The 13,977-nt window shown below is 53.5% G+C and overlaps 1 protein-coding gene across 1 annotated transcript; it reads right to left on the bottom strand.

Annotated features, from left to right (window-relative positions):
* Positions 1 to 140: 140 nt before the first annotated feature.
* Positions 141 to 12,678, bottom strand: LOC115503433 (carbohydrate sulfotransferase 6). Its single transcript, XM_030299635.1, has 3 exons — positions 12,559 to 12,678; positions 3,129 to 3,204; positions 141 to 2,141 (listed from the first exon to the last, which is right to left on the bottom strand). Exon 3 carries the CDS (start codon positions 2,123 to 2,125, stop codon positions 938 to 940), a length of 1,188 nt encoding a protein of 395 aa, XP_030155495.1. The 5' UTR covers positions 2,126 to 2,141; positions 3,129 to 3,204; positions 12,559 to 12,678; the 3' UTR covers positions 141 to 937.
* Between the last annotated feature and the right edge of the window lie 1,299 nt (positions 12,679 to 13,977).

Below are 13,977 nucleotides of genomic sequence, written 5' to 3'. Positions count from 1 at the left end.
GGCCTCCCACCAGCCTCATCCAGCAGGCTCTCTAGCTGCTGCACTCTGGGCTCGGTTAGCTCATCGCTTCCTGTAGCCCGCAGCTGTGGCCCCAGCCATGGCTGCTTGGTCTTCCCTAGTGCGAGTAAAACGAGTAAACGGGAGAATCTCTGCAAGCCTCATTCACCCCTCCACCTCCCGCTGTAGCCTCAGAGCAAAACCCTCCATCCTGCCTCCACCCTCCTCATGGTGTCACCTTGGACAAGTCCCTCCAGTTTTGTGTTCTGCCCGTCAAACTTCACAGACTGTAAACTCCAGTATCGCGCAGATTCATTAATTTTTTATTTCTGTGGGTGGGACCTTTACTGTCAGGGCAGGTGATGGGGGTATGTGGGCTCCTGGGAGGATGGGGCAGAGAGAGGCTAGAGGGAGACCACAAGATAAGAGGCATCTCGTCTGATTTCTTGCTGAAAGAAACAAGCAATATAAATGCCAACAGCTCTGATAGAGTGTGGTGGTGGGACCTGGGGGCAACAAGTCTGGGGTGTGGGGGGGAGGGGCTGGACTTGAGGGGCCAGCTCACCGCAGCGCCCCCTCTAGTCCCAGGTAGGGCCGGGACCCCCTTGTCAGCTGTTGAATGATGCATCCAAAAGGAAAAGAGACTTAGGAAGAAAGCACTCCAGTAGCAGCCGAGTGGTCTGAACTTATTCGCGGTGCCCACAGGAAGCGTGGACACAGTTTTGCTTTCCGTGAAGCGTGCACCCGACGGGAGGGAACCCAGCTCCTAAGGAGGGCTCGAAGGAAAAGCAAGAAGCAAGAAGAAAGAAGCATGGAGTTTCGGGGACTCAGTCCATTCCTACTACGGAGGAAGACTCCCCAACTCCGGTCCCCTCCACTAGCAGCCTGGGCGCTGCGTGACCGGCTCCCTCCCCCGCCGCCACAGCCTGGGGGGCCTGCGCTAAGGTCGGGGGTGTGCCGCGGTGGACGACGCCCAGCTGAAGCTGCTAGTGCCGAGCGGCTGCACCAGGTCCACGGAGAGGTCGCGCTGCTCGGCCTCGGAGGCCACGGCCCGGTAGCCCAGCAGCTGCAGCGCGCCGGCGCACAGCTCCTGCACGCGGCGGATCTTGGCGAAGGGCAGCGCGTGGCGCCAGGCCTGGGAGACGTTGAGCGCGTTCCTGGATGAGGTCTTGAAGGCCTCGCGGCGGGCGCCGGGCCCGGACCCGTGCGTGCTGTTGTGGATCCAGGCCTCGAGCTGCGGCGTGAGGCTCAGGCCCGCGAAGTCGTAGAGCTCGCGGATCTCGGGCAGCGGCGCCCGCGCCAGATCCTCAAAGCGCACCAGGCGGTAGCGGCCGCGCAGGAAGGGCGGCGGCTTGCGGGTGGCGGCCTCGGCGATGCGCACGTGGCTGCGACACACCTCGCGCACCACGCGCAGGCCGGGGTCGGACTCCACCCAGGTGCCATTGGTGCCCAGCACGATGCCGTTGTCGCGCGCCAGCGCCTTGGCCGTCTGCTCGCGGGAGCGCAGCACGGCCCGCGGGTCCCGCACCAGGTGCACGATGCGCAGGTTGAGCGCGGGGTCGTTGAGCAGCGGGTAGAGCACCTGCAGGTTGAAGAAGCGCACCTCCTTGAGCACCACGTGGCTGTAGGAGCGGCAGGCCTCCTGCGCCACGCCGAAGGGCCGCCGCCCGCACAGCGGCTTGCACACCGTGTCGCTGCTGATGGCGCCGCGCGGGAAGGCGGTGCAGGCCGGCGGCGAGCACAGCGCGCGGCTCACCGCGAACTGGAAGAGGTCCGACAGGTTGCGGCGCCACGGCAGGTAGGCATCGAACACGTCCATGTCGCATAGGAAGACGGAGCGCACCAGGTCGCGCACGGCCATGTGCAGCGCCGGCGCGCTGCCCTGCGACAGGGTGGTCCACACGTGCCACGCGGGCTCCATCAGGTAGAAGACGTCGGGGTGCTGGCTGAAGAGCTGGCCCACGAAAGACGAGCCCGAGCGCCACGAGGACAGCACCAGCACGTGCACCCGCTCTTTGCCGCCCACCGGGGACGGCGGCCTGGGCCAGGAGACCAGGAAAAGCAGGATGGCGGTCTGCGCCAGCAGGAGCACGGTCACGGCCGTGCTGGAGATGCGCGGCAGCCACATGCCGCCGGCCGGGGGCCTGCGGGAGGAGAGTGCAGCCGTTGGGGACCGCGGCCCGCTAGCCGCGCCGCAGCCCAACTCCCGCCCGGTGCTTGCAGAGAGCGGACCCCGGGTCTGGACCCCCCGACCTGTGGGGGGCTCCCTGGACTACAGCCGTCTCGTTGGGCGCTCCCCCGGCAACAGGACTTTAAGACATCGGCCATGATCTAGACCCTGCAGAGCAAAGGCCAGTTGCAGACTAGTGCGGGAAATGTATGTTCGTCCTTACTTCCCCCCCTCCCCTGCCTTTCTCTCCCTCTCTCTCTCTGCCTTACTCCTCTTTCTTTCTTCCCTTCTTTCTTCCTTCCCCCTCCCTCCTTGCCTCCCTCCCTCCTTCTTTTTCTTTCTTTCTTTCTTTCTTTCTTTCTTTCTTTCTTTCTTTCCCTCTCTCTCTCTCTCTCTCTCTCTCTTTTTTAAAAACAGAATCTCCACCTTTTGCTTAAGAATTCCTTTTTGGGGGACAATTTTAGGTTATTTAGCTAAACAGCTTGATGAGTCATTTGGCTCCCTCCCCAGGTTCAGCCACTTCCTAGCCTGTGATCTCGGACAAAACACTTAATCTGCCTGTGACTCAGTTTACCCATCTGTAAAAAGGGGATTGATACTGGCACTGGAGTAATGGAATGAGCATGGGGGCAGGGCATGTAGCAAATCCCATAACATGCAACTTGCACTTTCCACACAGTGCGCGGTCTGTGTTGTTTGACTTCTTTTAAACACGCAGCTACAGCTTTTGTTATTAAAAGTAAACAAATAAATGACAGAGACAAAGAACACCAACTGTTGCCACCTGCAGGGAGTAGAGTGCTGCGGGATGCTGGGACTCCAGAGGGAAGGTACCCTTCTGGAGCTGCGTGAATGTGCAGAAGAAAGCAGTTGAGGGGGAGGTGGGACAGAACCAGGGAAGGAGGAGGTGACAGCAGTCAGGCCCTTGGCCACGGTTTGCCTCCATGCTGAGGTTACTCACGGTAGTCCAGGGCCGCTGGGAGAGCTGCCCACCTCAATCACAAATCCATGGAAGACGTCCTCGGGTTCTTCAGGGCCTGAGGAAGCAGGAGGGAGGCTGGGTCAGCGTCTCACCGGAGGAGATAACCCCGCACAGGGGGAGGGTTTTGCCTTCCCTTACTGACCGAAAGGTCCCTGCAGGTGGAACAGAGCTGCCCAGCCCCCGCCTGGAGCTGGGCACAGACCAGGGGCAGGGTACATTTTTCCAAATGGGTGCGAACGGGTGGTCTCTCCTGCTGGATGGAGAAGGGAGGGCTGGCACTGAGCCCTCTGGTGCCACTTAGCAGCTAGGAGACCTGGGGCAGATGACTTCTCCACCCAGATGAGACACCCTGAGGTCACCTACATTTGGAATCCCGGCATCTCCCAAGCCCACCTCTAGTCCCCAGCCACTCCTGGGTCCTGTGGTGGATCTTAAGAATGTCACTCTTGTCCCGCACAGTGGAAGGAACCCTGAGCCAAGCTCGCACAGCCCGAGGTCTCAAAGATAAGCTGCTTTGGAAGGAGGAGCCTGGAAGTCTCCTCCTTGCTTCCACAGTATTTGCTCCCCACTAAGCCACCCCACCCCCCAGCCATATCACCACCGGGAGAAGCTGGGTCTAAAATCGTGAGCTGATCCCACTTATCCAGAGGCTGCAGGAGTGGGTGGAGGACACCCAACGGACCTGACATCTGCTGACTCCGACGCTGTCTCCAGAGTCCCGGACAATACGCTCACTCCCGGAACATAAGGAGAGCAGCCACCTTCCTGCTCTGCACGTGTTATCTCCTCTCCTCAAAGATGTGCTTCTCCACGAGAACAGGGCACAGGAGAGGAAGGGAACTCAACTTGGATTTGCTGACATACGAGTGCTAGATGCTGTTTTGACTCAATGGCCCCTTTGGTAGACATTGTGATCTCGACTTCTTAGGTGAAAGACCCAAGGCTTGGAGAGATAGTAGGGGAAGGGGGACCCCGACCCAGGACTTCCGTCTCTAAGCTCCTGGCATTTTCTGATCCCAGGCAGCTGGCCTCTCCCATATCCTGGGGGATCCCTGCAGAGCAAAGGACCCTGAGGTCTGGCCCAAACACAGCTGCCCTGGCCAGCCCAGCCCTTTTCTGGCTAGGGAGGGTCTCAACCACAGGCCGATGTACTCCAAGGAAACCAGACATTTTCTTAAGTGACTCACACAATACCAGAGCTGATATCTGATCTTATTACTGGAACTCGAGAACTAGGAAGGGGACTGACACACCCTACCCCATGCGGGAGCCCAGGGAAGACCAGGTCCTGTGGGAGATTTCCTGATAAGGAGCCTTGTGTATAGCACACCCAGTTACCTCAGGGTTCAAAGTTAAGAACAGGTCCGAAAGGTACCAGGACAAGGACTTAATTTTCATGAGTGCATCCTCCCAACACTCCTGGAAGGTAGAAATTACCTCTTTTTTTTTTTTAATGTTTTAATTTCTTTTTGAGAGATTGAGAGTGTGTGAGCAGGGGAGGGGCAGAGAGGGAGAGGGAGACAGAATCCGCCACCTATGCTGTATATTTCATCGTGTCATTCCCCTGTGCAGCAACCTTCAGCTTTCCAGACTCACTTCCCATACTTCCGACCCAGCATCCTATAGGTCAGGTGACCTGGAAGCAACACTCCATGTTCCTCTCTTCTCTGCTGCGAGTGCCCATCCCGGCTTCCTCTGAAGACACCTCACCTGTGCCTCTCTCAAGCCAGGTACCACTCTGCCCTGAGTGACACTTTGCCCCCGCCTCCTTGCCACTGTGTTTTTTCACGACTGTCTGTTCCCAGGCATCAGTGTGGACGAGTGCACTAGACAGAGTTTCTTTGGGTCCACTCAGTACTTGTTCCTCCTTATTCTGCTAACAGCCTCTAGATTTTTCTCTGGGGAGCCACCCCTCACTCACACAAAGTGCGCGTGGTTTGCGTGGAGCCGACCGCCCACTTCCCAGTTCGTAGGGAGTCATGTGTACCAAGCCTGGTTCATCTGTATATTCCGCACGTCATCCCCCGACCAAGCGACAGGCTCAGGAATGGACATTTGCCCCAAGTCCAATCCCAGGAGTTTTGTAGCTCTGCAGGGGAGAGGGACACTGCTTGGGTATAAAGCCAACACAGAAGAGAAGTGAGCAGAGAAAAAAAGTCTGAGCCGTGAGCACCTGGATCCAGCTGGGCGAGATTCACCCGTGGACTTCTCAGTGGGGGAAAATACCCCCTTTTTTAGCCAAGCCAATGCGAGTTCGATTTCTGCCATTTACAACCAAGCATTTTGACTGGAAAGTGGGTCCCGTTGGTGGGGTGGGGTGGGGTGTGGGCCGAACCCTTAGGAAGCCTGGACAGAGCTTTTGGAGGCCCGTCATGCCGTGTTTCTTGATGAGGTGCTAAGTACCTGAGCGTGTCTGATTTGTGGAAAGTCATTAAGCTGTATTTAAAAACAATTTTTTTAATGTTTACTAATTTTTGAGAGACAGAGTGTGAGCAGAGGAGGGGCAGAGAGAGAGGGAGACACAGGATCCGAAGCAGGTTCCAGGTTCTGAGCTGTCAGCACAGAGCCCAATGCGGGGCTCGAATCACAGACCATAAGATCATGACCTAAGCTGAAGCCGGACGCTTAACCGACTGAGCCTCCCAGGCACCCCATCAAGCTGTACTTTTATGCTCTTTTCTGTATGTATGTTATATTTCATTAAAAAGTTCAGAATCCCAACTGAACAAGGCAGTAAGTGTCATGTCAGGGAATGTCCCAAAGACTAAAGAGTAGATGATATTAATAAAGATTTGCCTAACTTAAGTCAGACACTCTATGATCCAAATCCAAAGGGAGGAACTCTCCCACGTGTCCCATATTTCTTCCTGCTGAGCGTTTATTTTTAAGTTTAATTATTTATTTTGAGAGTGAGAGCACAAGCAGAAGAGGGGCAGAGAAAGAGAGAGAGAGAGAGAGAGAGAGAGAGTCCCAAGCAGGCTCTGCAGTGTCCTCCTGAGCATTTTAAAGTGGCAGTATCTTCAGAGGTGCCTGGGTGGCTCAGTCGATTAAGTGTCTGACTTCTGCTCAGGTCATGATCTCATGGTCTGTGAGTTTGAGCTCCGCGTCGGGCTCTGTGCTGACAGCTCAGAGCCTGGAGCCTGCTTCAGATTCTGTGTGTGTGTGTGTGTGTGTGTGTGTGTGTGTCTGTTCCTCCCCCGCTCATGCTCTGTCTCTCTCTCTCTCTCTCAAAAATAAATAAACATTAAAAAAACATTTTTTTGGGGCGCCTGGGTGGCGCAGTCGGTTAAGCGTCCGACTTCAGCCAGGTCACGATCTCGCGGTCCGTGAGTTCGAGCCCCGCGTCAGGCTCTGGGCTGATGGCTCGGAGCCTGGAGCCTGTTTCCGATTCTGTGTCTCCCTCTCTCTCTGCCCCTCCCCCGTTCATGCTCTGTCTCTCTCTGTCCCAAAAATAAATAAACGTTGAAAAAAAAATTAAAAAAAAAAAACCAAAAAACATTTTTTTAAGTGACAGTATCTTCTAAATATCCCTGACTGTTTCTTGGCCTGGGAGACACAGGAAGGAGCTATTGTTCTACCTGACTTGCCAAGGGGAAACCTGAGGGCAGGATGGTGTGCCACAGGAGGGGGGTGACCTGGAGCCCAGGAATCCAGCTCTCTGGGAAACCCTCACCTGCACCCCAGCTCTGCGCGCCCTTGACTCCGCAGCATGTCCTGTCATCAGCCCTTCCCAGCCCTGGCAACGCATCTAAGGGAGTGAAATGTAATACTAAGTACAAATCCAGGGCTCAGCTTTCTCTCAGTTTGGCATCAGCTGGAGGCCATCCCTGTTCAGGAATCCCAAAGGCTACAGAAAACAGATCCCAGATGAGGGATCAGCGGACTCTTGGCATCAAGGGCCACCCCTGGGGGGCAAGCCAGCTCTAATGGAGCCCGGGGCATCTGTTACAAAGAAGGCTGAAAAGAAGGGAAAAAGAGGAAAAAAAAGGGGGGGGGGAGGCAAGGGAGAAAAGGAGAGAGAGGAGGAAGATGAATGTTTACAGTGGGCTGGAAACACGGAGCACCCGTAAATACCATCCACTGAGGGCTTCCTATGTGCCAAGAGTTTTGTGCCCATCTTCTGATTTAATCCTTACAACAAACCTTATGCAGTGGACCTGATACCCCTCCCTGTTTTACAGATCAGGGAAGTGAAGTTTAGAAAGGTTGAGAAATTTGCCTAAAGGACCCACACAGCAGCGGAGTCAGAATTTAAGCCTTCACCACCTAACTTTAGAGCTCTTAACTACATAACTTCAAGTGGAAAAACCACAAGTACCAACACATACAAGGATGTTAAAAATACACCAGTATGGGGCGCCTGGGTGGCTCAGTCGGTTAAGCGGCCGACTTCGGCTCAGGTCACGATCTCACGGTCCGTGAGTTCAAGCCCCGCGTCGGGCTCTGTGCTGACAGCTCAGAGCCTGGAGCCTGTTTCAGATTCTGTGTCTCCCTCTCTCTGACCCTCCCCCTTTCATGCTCTGTCTCCCTCTGTCTCAAAAATAAATAAACGTTAAAAAAATTAAAAAAAATTACACCAGTATCAAAGGACTTCATCAAGAAAATGAAAGGACAGCCCCAGATGGGAGAAAATACTCACAAATCATATGTATGGGAGCCAGAATATATAAAGAGCTCTTACAACTCAGTAACAGAAGACACAGAAGCCAACATAAAAATGGGCAAAAGATTTGAGTAGACATTTCTCCAAAGATATACAAATTACCTACAAGCGCATGAAAAGATGCTTGATATTTTGTCGCTTGGGAAATGGCAATCAGAACTACAATGAGATATCACTCCCCATCCACTAGGATGGCTAGAACCAAAAAGGTAGATCAGCAGCATTAGTGAGAAGGTGGGGAAGCCGTGGACACCGCTGGGGGGTGCAAAGTGGTACAGGTGTTGCAGGAAACAGGCAGTTCCTCGAGAGGTTAAACACAGGGTTACCACGTGGTGCAGAGACGCCACTGTAAAATATATATATATCCAGGGGTGCCTGGGTGGCTCAGGTGGTTGAGCATCTGAGTCTTCATTTCGACTCAGGTCACGATCTCATGGTTTGTGGGATCGAGCCCTGCATCAGTGAGGAGCCCGCTTGGGATTCTCAATCTCTCTCTCTCTGTCCTTCCCCTGCCTGCAATGTCTCTCCAAAAATAAATAAATAAACATTTAAATAAAATAAAATACGTATCCAAGAAGACTGAAAACACATGTCCACACAAAAATGTGCTCATCACCTTTCATAGCAGCATTATTCATAATGGCCCCAAAGTGGAAACATCCCAAATACCTATCAACTGATAAACGGATAAACAAAATGTGTGGTACATCCATACACAGCTTCCGCTTGGTGAATGTGGAAGTTGGGGCATCAACCTCTACACAGTCGAAAATCCATGTGCAACTTTTTTTAAGTAGTGTTACACCCAGCAAGGACCCCAACATGGGGCTTGAACTCACAAGCCTGAGATCAAGACCGCAGCTGACATCAAGAGCTGGATGCTTAACCGACTGAGCCACCCAGGTGCCACCCCCCACCCCCACCCCCATGTGTAACTTCTGGCTCCCGGAAAACTTAGCTACAAACAACCTACTGCTGACTGGAAGCCTTAACACGAACAGTCACCTATTTTGCATATTATATGCATTAAAGTAAGCTAGAGAAAAGAAAATGCTACTGAGAAAATCTTAAGGAAGAGAAATACATTTATACTACCACAGTGTGTTTACTGAAAAAAATCTGCATGTAAGTGGACTCACACAGTTTAAACCCACGTTCAAGAGTCAACTGTAATTGAGTGTTATCTGGCAATAAAAAGGAATAAAGTTTTTTTTTTTAACGTTTATTTATTTTTGAGAGAGAGAGACACACAGAGTGTGAATGGGGGAGGAGCAGGGAGAGAGGGAGGCACAGAATCCCAAGCAGGATCCAGGCTCTGAACAGCCAGCACAGAGCCAGACGCGGGGGCTGAAACCTATGAACCATGAGATCATGACCCGAGCCGAACTGGGACGCTTAACCGATTGAGCCACCCGGGCACCCCAGGAATGAAATATTGATACATGCGACAACATGGATAAACCCCGAGGTGATTAACACACAACATGTGTATACTGTTGCATCAGTGAATTGTGCACCGTAAAAGGGTGAACTTTAGGGTACGTGAATTGTATCTCAATAGAGCTTTTATTAAAAAAATACACAAAAATGCATAGAAAGAAAGTTGGAACAATGTGTGCTGAATAGTAGTTACCCTTCTATGGCCAGATAACAAGTAATTTTTTTCTTGTTAGTGCTTTTGCTGCGTTTTCCAGGTGGTCTACGACAGACTTGTATTACTTTGGTAATCGTAAACTCATAAACTTGGTTAAAGGAGGCATGGGCACGGGTGGAGCCTGCCTGCTCCAGCTTTCGCTGCAGGACGGGGCGTGTGGCAGATCAGTCCCCTGGCTGACCCGAGTACCAGCTGGCCAGAGTAGGACAGGGGCAAGGACGGAGAACTACCTCCCAGAGGCTGCAAGGAGTGAAGATCCCTAAGCCCACCCTCAGCCTCAGGGCTGTGGACTGGGTCAGGCTGTGGCAGGAGACATTCCTGGCCCCAAGCCCTGGCCACATCTGCTCTGTGCCAGCCCTAATGAGCAGCTTCGTGGCATCAGCCAGAGGCAAGGAAGCTGGAGTCACACAGCCCAGATGCTGCTGGAGGAAACAGGTTTGCCGGCAGGAATCTATTGGGAAATGAAATCAAATTGTCTGGGAAAGGAGCCTCAAGTCCCCCTGGCTCAGAGCCACCCCAGGGGGCATTTCAGAGCAGATGAGCAGGTAACACATAACACCTTTCTCTGGCTCTGAACTTTGGGGATCCTCAAAATGCATTTTGCGCTGGACCTAATCATAGAACCTTACAGCCGGGGAGACCTGAAGTCTGGGGACTCCCACCTCTTTTCTGAAATAACTCATGCAGGGGAGGGGGGGTAGGGAATGCACCTTGAGAACATTCTCCTGTGTTCCCCCAGGTGTTGACAGAGCCCTCTTATTACAGGGATAATCTGGAAAGTTCTCTGGCTTATTTTTTTTAACATTTTATTTTGATTGATTTGTTATTTTTGAAAAGCAAATCATTCTTAGAATTCAATCACATAAGAAAAAAAAAAGGAAAGGGCTGTTTTAGAAGAAAACTACTCAAAACATGGAATAGCCAAATGCAGTGTGTAGATGTTGTTTGGATTCTGATTCAAACAAGCCAAGTGCAAGAAGATATCTTTGAGGCAATGAGAGAAATTTCACCTTGCCTGAGTATTAGGCGATACTGAGAAATCACCGTTAATGCTACTATCACTGTGCAGAATACTCTTGTTCACGCATTTCTGTACCTATGTCCCCTTACTAGACCAGAAGCAGGATTCTGTCTCATGACAGGGAGCAGTGCTGGCACAGTGGCTGATGAACTCCATTTGATCATTTATTGGGTGACCTTGACAAGATACTTAATCTCTCTGTGCCTATTGTTGTTGAATCTGTAAGACGGGGGAAATTCACCTGGCTGGCTGGTTCAGTGGGTAGAGCATGTGACTTGATCTCAGGGTCATGAGTTCAAGCCCCATGTTGGGCCTAGAGCTTACTTTAAAAGGTTTTTGTTTATTTTGTTTTAGAGAGAGAGAGAGAGAGAGAGCGAGCGAGCAAGAGAGCATGCATGAGCGGGGGAGAGTGACAGAGGCGGAGAGAGAGAAAATGAGAATCTTAAGCAGGCTCCATGCTGGGCTCTAGCCCATAGCCCTGGGATCATGACCTGAGCCAAAATCAAGAATCTGATGCTCAACTGGCTGAACCATCCAGACACCCCTAGAGCTCACTTAAAAAAAGAAAAAAAATGGGAGTGCTGGGTGGCTCAGTCAGTTAAGTATCCAACTTTGGCTCAGGTCATGATCTCACAGTTCTTGAGTTTGAGCCCTACATCTTGGCTCTGTGCTGACAGCTCAGAGCCTGGAGCCTGCTTGAGATTCTGTGTCTCCCTCTTTCTGTGCCCCTCCCCAGCTCGCGCTCCATCTCTCTGTCTCTCTCTCTCTCTCTCTCTCTGTCAAAAATAAATTAAGCATTAAAAAAGCAAAACTCAGGGAGCTTGGGTGGCTCAGTAGCTTAAGCATCCAACTTCAGCTCTGGTCATGATCTCATGAGTTTGTGAGTTCAAGCGCAGCAGTGGGGGTCTGTGGGGACAGCTCGGAGCCTGGAGCCTGGAGCCTGCTTCAGATTCTGTGTCTCCCTCTCTCTCTGCCCCTCCCCCACTTGCATATTTTCTCTCTCTCTCTCTCTCTCAAGAATAAACATTAAAAATTTTTTAAATAAAATAAAAATAAATGGGGGAAATAATATAACCCAAGTCAGGGCTCGATTTGAAAAGTGAATGAGTTAATATTTATAAAGAACTTAGAACAAGGTCTGTCACACAGTACACTAGTATTTGCTCAGAAATCTTCCAAATCCTGGGTGACAACTATATTCTATGAATCCGAGCGAAAGGCTTTTCATAAGGAAAACTCAAGGACAACAGCCTGATCTGGTTCAGGTGACCCTGGGAACAGAATGTGGCAAGCCCGGGCAGGGTCAGAACATGTACTGCAAAACAACGGTGAATAGTGGCTACAAGACTGGCTTCTGAAAGCCGGACTGGGTTCAAATTCTGCCTCTGCACCAGTGAGGTGTGTGACTTGGGGCAGGGCACTCCTAACGTCTGGGCGCTTCCTCCTCTGGCTCCTTTGCAAAGGACACCGCGACAGCCCCTACCACACGCGAGGGAGAGGAGTCGATGGAACTGTAGAGCCCTCAACACAGCCAACCCTTAGCGGGCTGAAGCAGCCACACACTATTCTCATTACCTCTGGTACTTGGCAACTCACTCTGGGCCTCAGGGAAGCCAAGTCCTTTCTGCTCTCTAGGCCTCAGTCTTCCCATCCTCATGCCTCCGGCGCAAGAGGGTACAGAAAAGAGAGTTAACATTGGCCGGGCACCTCCGCTGAGGCCAAGATCCAGCAGCCCCAACAGAGGCCGCCAGGCTCCAAGGTCAGCTGCATATGGTTCTCAATTCACTCACCAAGCTGCTTTTTCTCAAAAGAGTTCTGTGGAAAAAGCTTTCTGGATTAAAGCCCTTGGCAACTCCCGTTTTAAGAGATTAGGGATCCCCAGTAGCGATCTCCGGTGCAGCTGAAGCCCCGGGAAGACACCGTGAAACCAGCGCCTGGGGCTGCAATGCCCTCTCCACCTTCGGTTAGAACCACCACCCTCAGCTCTTCTCCCCAGACCCGACTCCTCGGCTGCAAGATCAATGCCCCGGTTTGGGGGCATCCTGCGCGGAGACAGGCCGAACCAACGTACCCCGAAGCTGGCGTCCCTGCCCGAGCTGGCGCGGCGGGAGGCGGACACCTCTCTCCTGAGGCTCGGCAGGGGCTCCTTGACCTCGCCTCTTCCCAGTTCCAGTCCACGGCCGGCTGTGTCTTCACCGGGAGACTCCTCGGGAGCTGATGTGCCCCGCAGGCTCCCAAGGCTCTTAAGGGGCACGCAGTGACCCCGGGGAGAAGGCTCCGAGAGGCATGGGCGCGGGGGCAGCAGATGCCTCGATATTGGAGGCACCTGGCGAGCTCAGGCGGGGGGAAGCTGGAAACGGGGCAGGCGTGTCCTGGAAACGGAGGGGCGTCGTAAGAACGGGGGGTGTGCGTGCGGGGCAGTCGTGGGGCAACGACAAGACGCGGACTGGGGCGCCCCTGCCCGGAGCCCCCCACCCGTGCCGGGCGCCGCGCCCCCCGCGCCCTGCGCCCCGCGCCGCCAGTGCAGCCGCCCGCTGCCCGAGAAGAGCGCGCACAATGAGGCGCTTTCAGACGTGGCTGCGGTCCCGGAGCCGGCGGGCGGGAGCCGGGGCGGGAGGGACGGAAGGAAGGAAGGAGCCGGTTGGCCCCCGGCTCCCACTACCCTCCCCACCTCGGGGGAGGGGCGGCCGCCCGGGGGCGGGGGCGGGCGCGGGAGGGCGGGGTGAGGGCGGGCGCAGGTGGGCCCCGGGGGCAGCGGGAGGATGTCAAAGGGCGCTGGCGCTCACCCCCTCACCCGACTAGCTGACCGAAAGAGTTGTCTCCCGCTCCGGTCGCGGAGAGCGAAGCCTCCGGGGAGCACAAAAGGCCCTGGCGAGGGAAATCAAATCGTAATCTTGCCCCCCCTCGCTCTCTGTGTCATCCTCGAAGCGACGTGCCTTGGAATCCAAGCCGCTTTCCCAAGCCCCCAGCCTCAGACCTAAGTAAGCCAAGTCCAAGGCATCCTGATGCCGAGCGGACAGCGCAGCCTCCCCAGCCAGTAGCCCAGCTGGGAGGGGCCGAGACGCCAGGTGGCCCTCAGGACCTAAGCCCAGAGCTGCCCCCTCCTCCCGTCCCTTCCCTGTTCTAGTCTCATCCCAGAGGCACAGGCTTGGTAGCAAGTCCGGGTAAATACAAGATAAATTTCAAAAAGTAAAGCATTCCGTCCCCCTTCCCCGCCCAGATAACAACAGAGTCCAGGCATCTGAAAAAAAATTCTGACCTCCTACAATCCGTGCTGGGATCTAAAAGAAGTCTCTGCTGCTGGGAGTATAAATTAGTGCATTCTTTCCAGGATGCGGTTTGGCAAGATGAATTTAAATCCTTAAGAACGGCCATAAGCTTTCTGAATTAGTAATTCCTTTCTAGCATCTAACTTAAGGAAATAAACTGGCAAGAAGGATTTATACACAAGGTTCATAGAAGTGTTGTTTATGATAATGAAAAAATTAGA

Source organism: Lynx canadensis, chromosome E2, assembly GCF_007474595.2.
Source record: "Lynx canadensis isolate LIC74 chromosome E2, mLynCan4.pri.v2, whole genome shotgun sequence".
Taxonomy (NCBI): domain Eukaryota; kingdom Metazoa; phylum Chordata; class Mammalia; order Carnivora; family Felidae; genus Lynx; species Lynx canadensis.
This window is presented reverse-complemented; position numbering and strand designations above follow the sequence as displayed.

Bases quoted from the DNA above. Each gene is read 5' to 3' on its own strand.
- LOC115503433 (XM_030299635.1), bottom strand. From the start codon at position 2,125: ATGTGGCTGCCGCGCATCTCCAGCACGGCCGTGACCGTGCTCCTGCTG.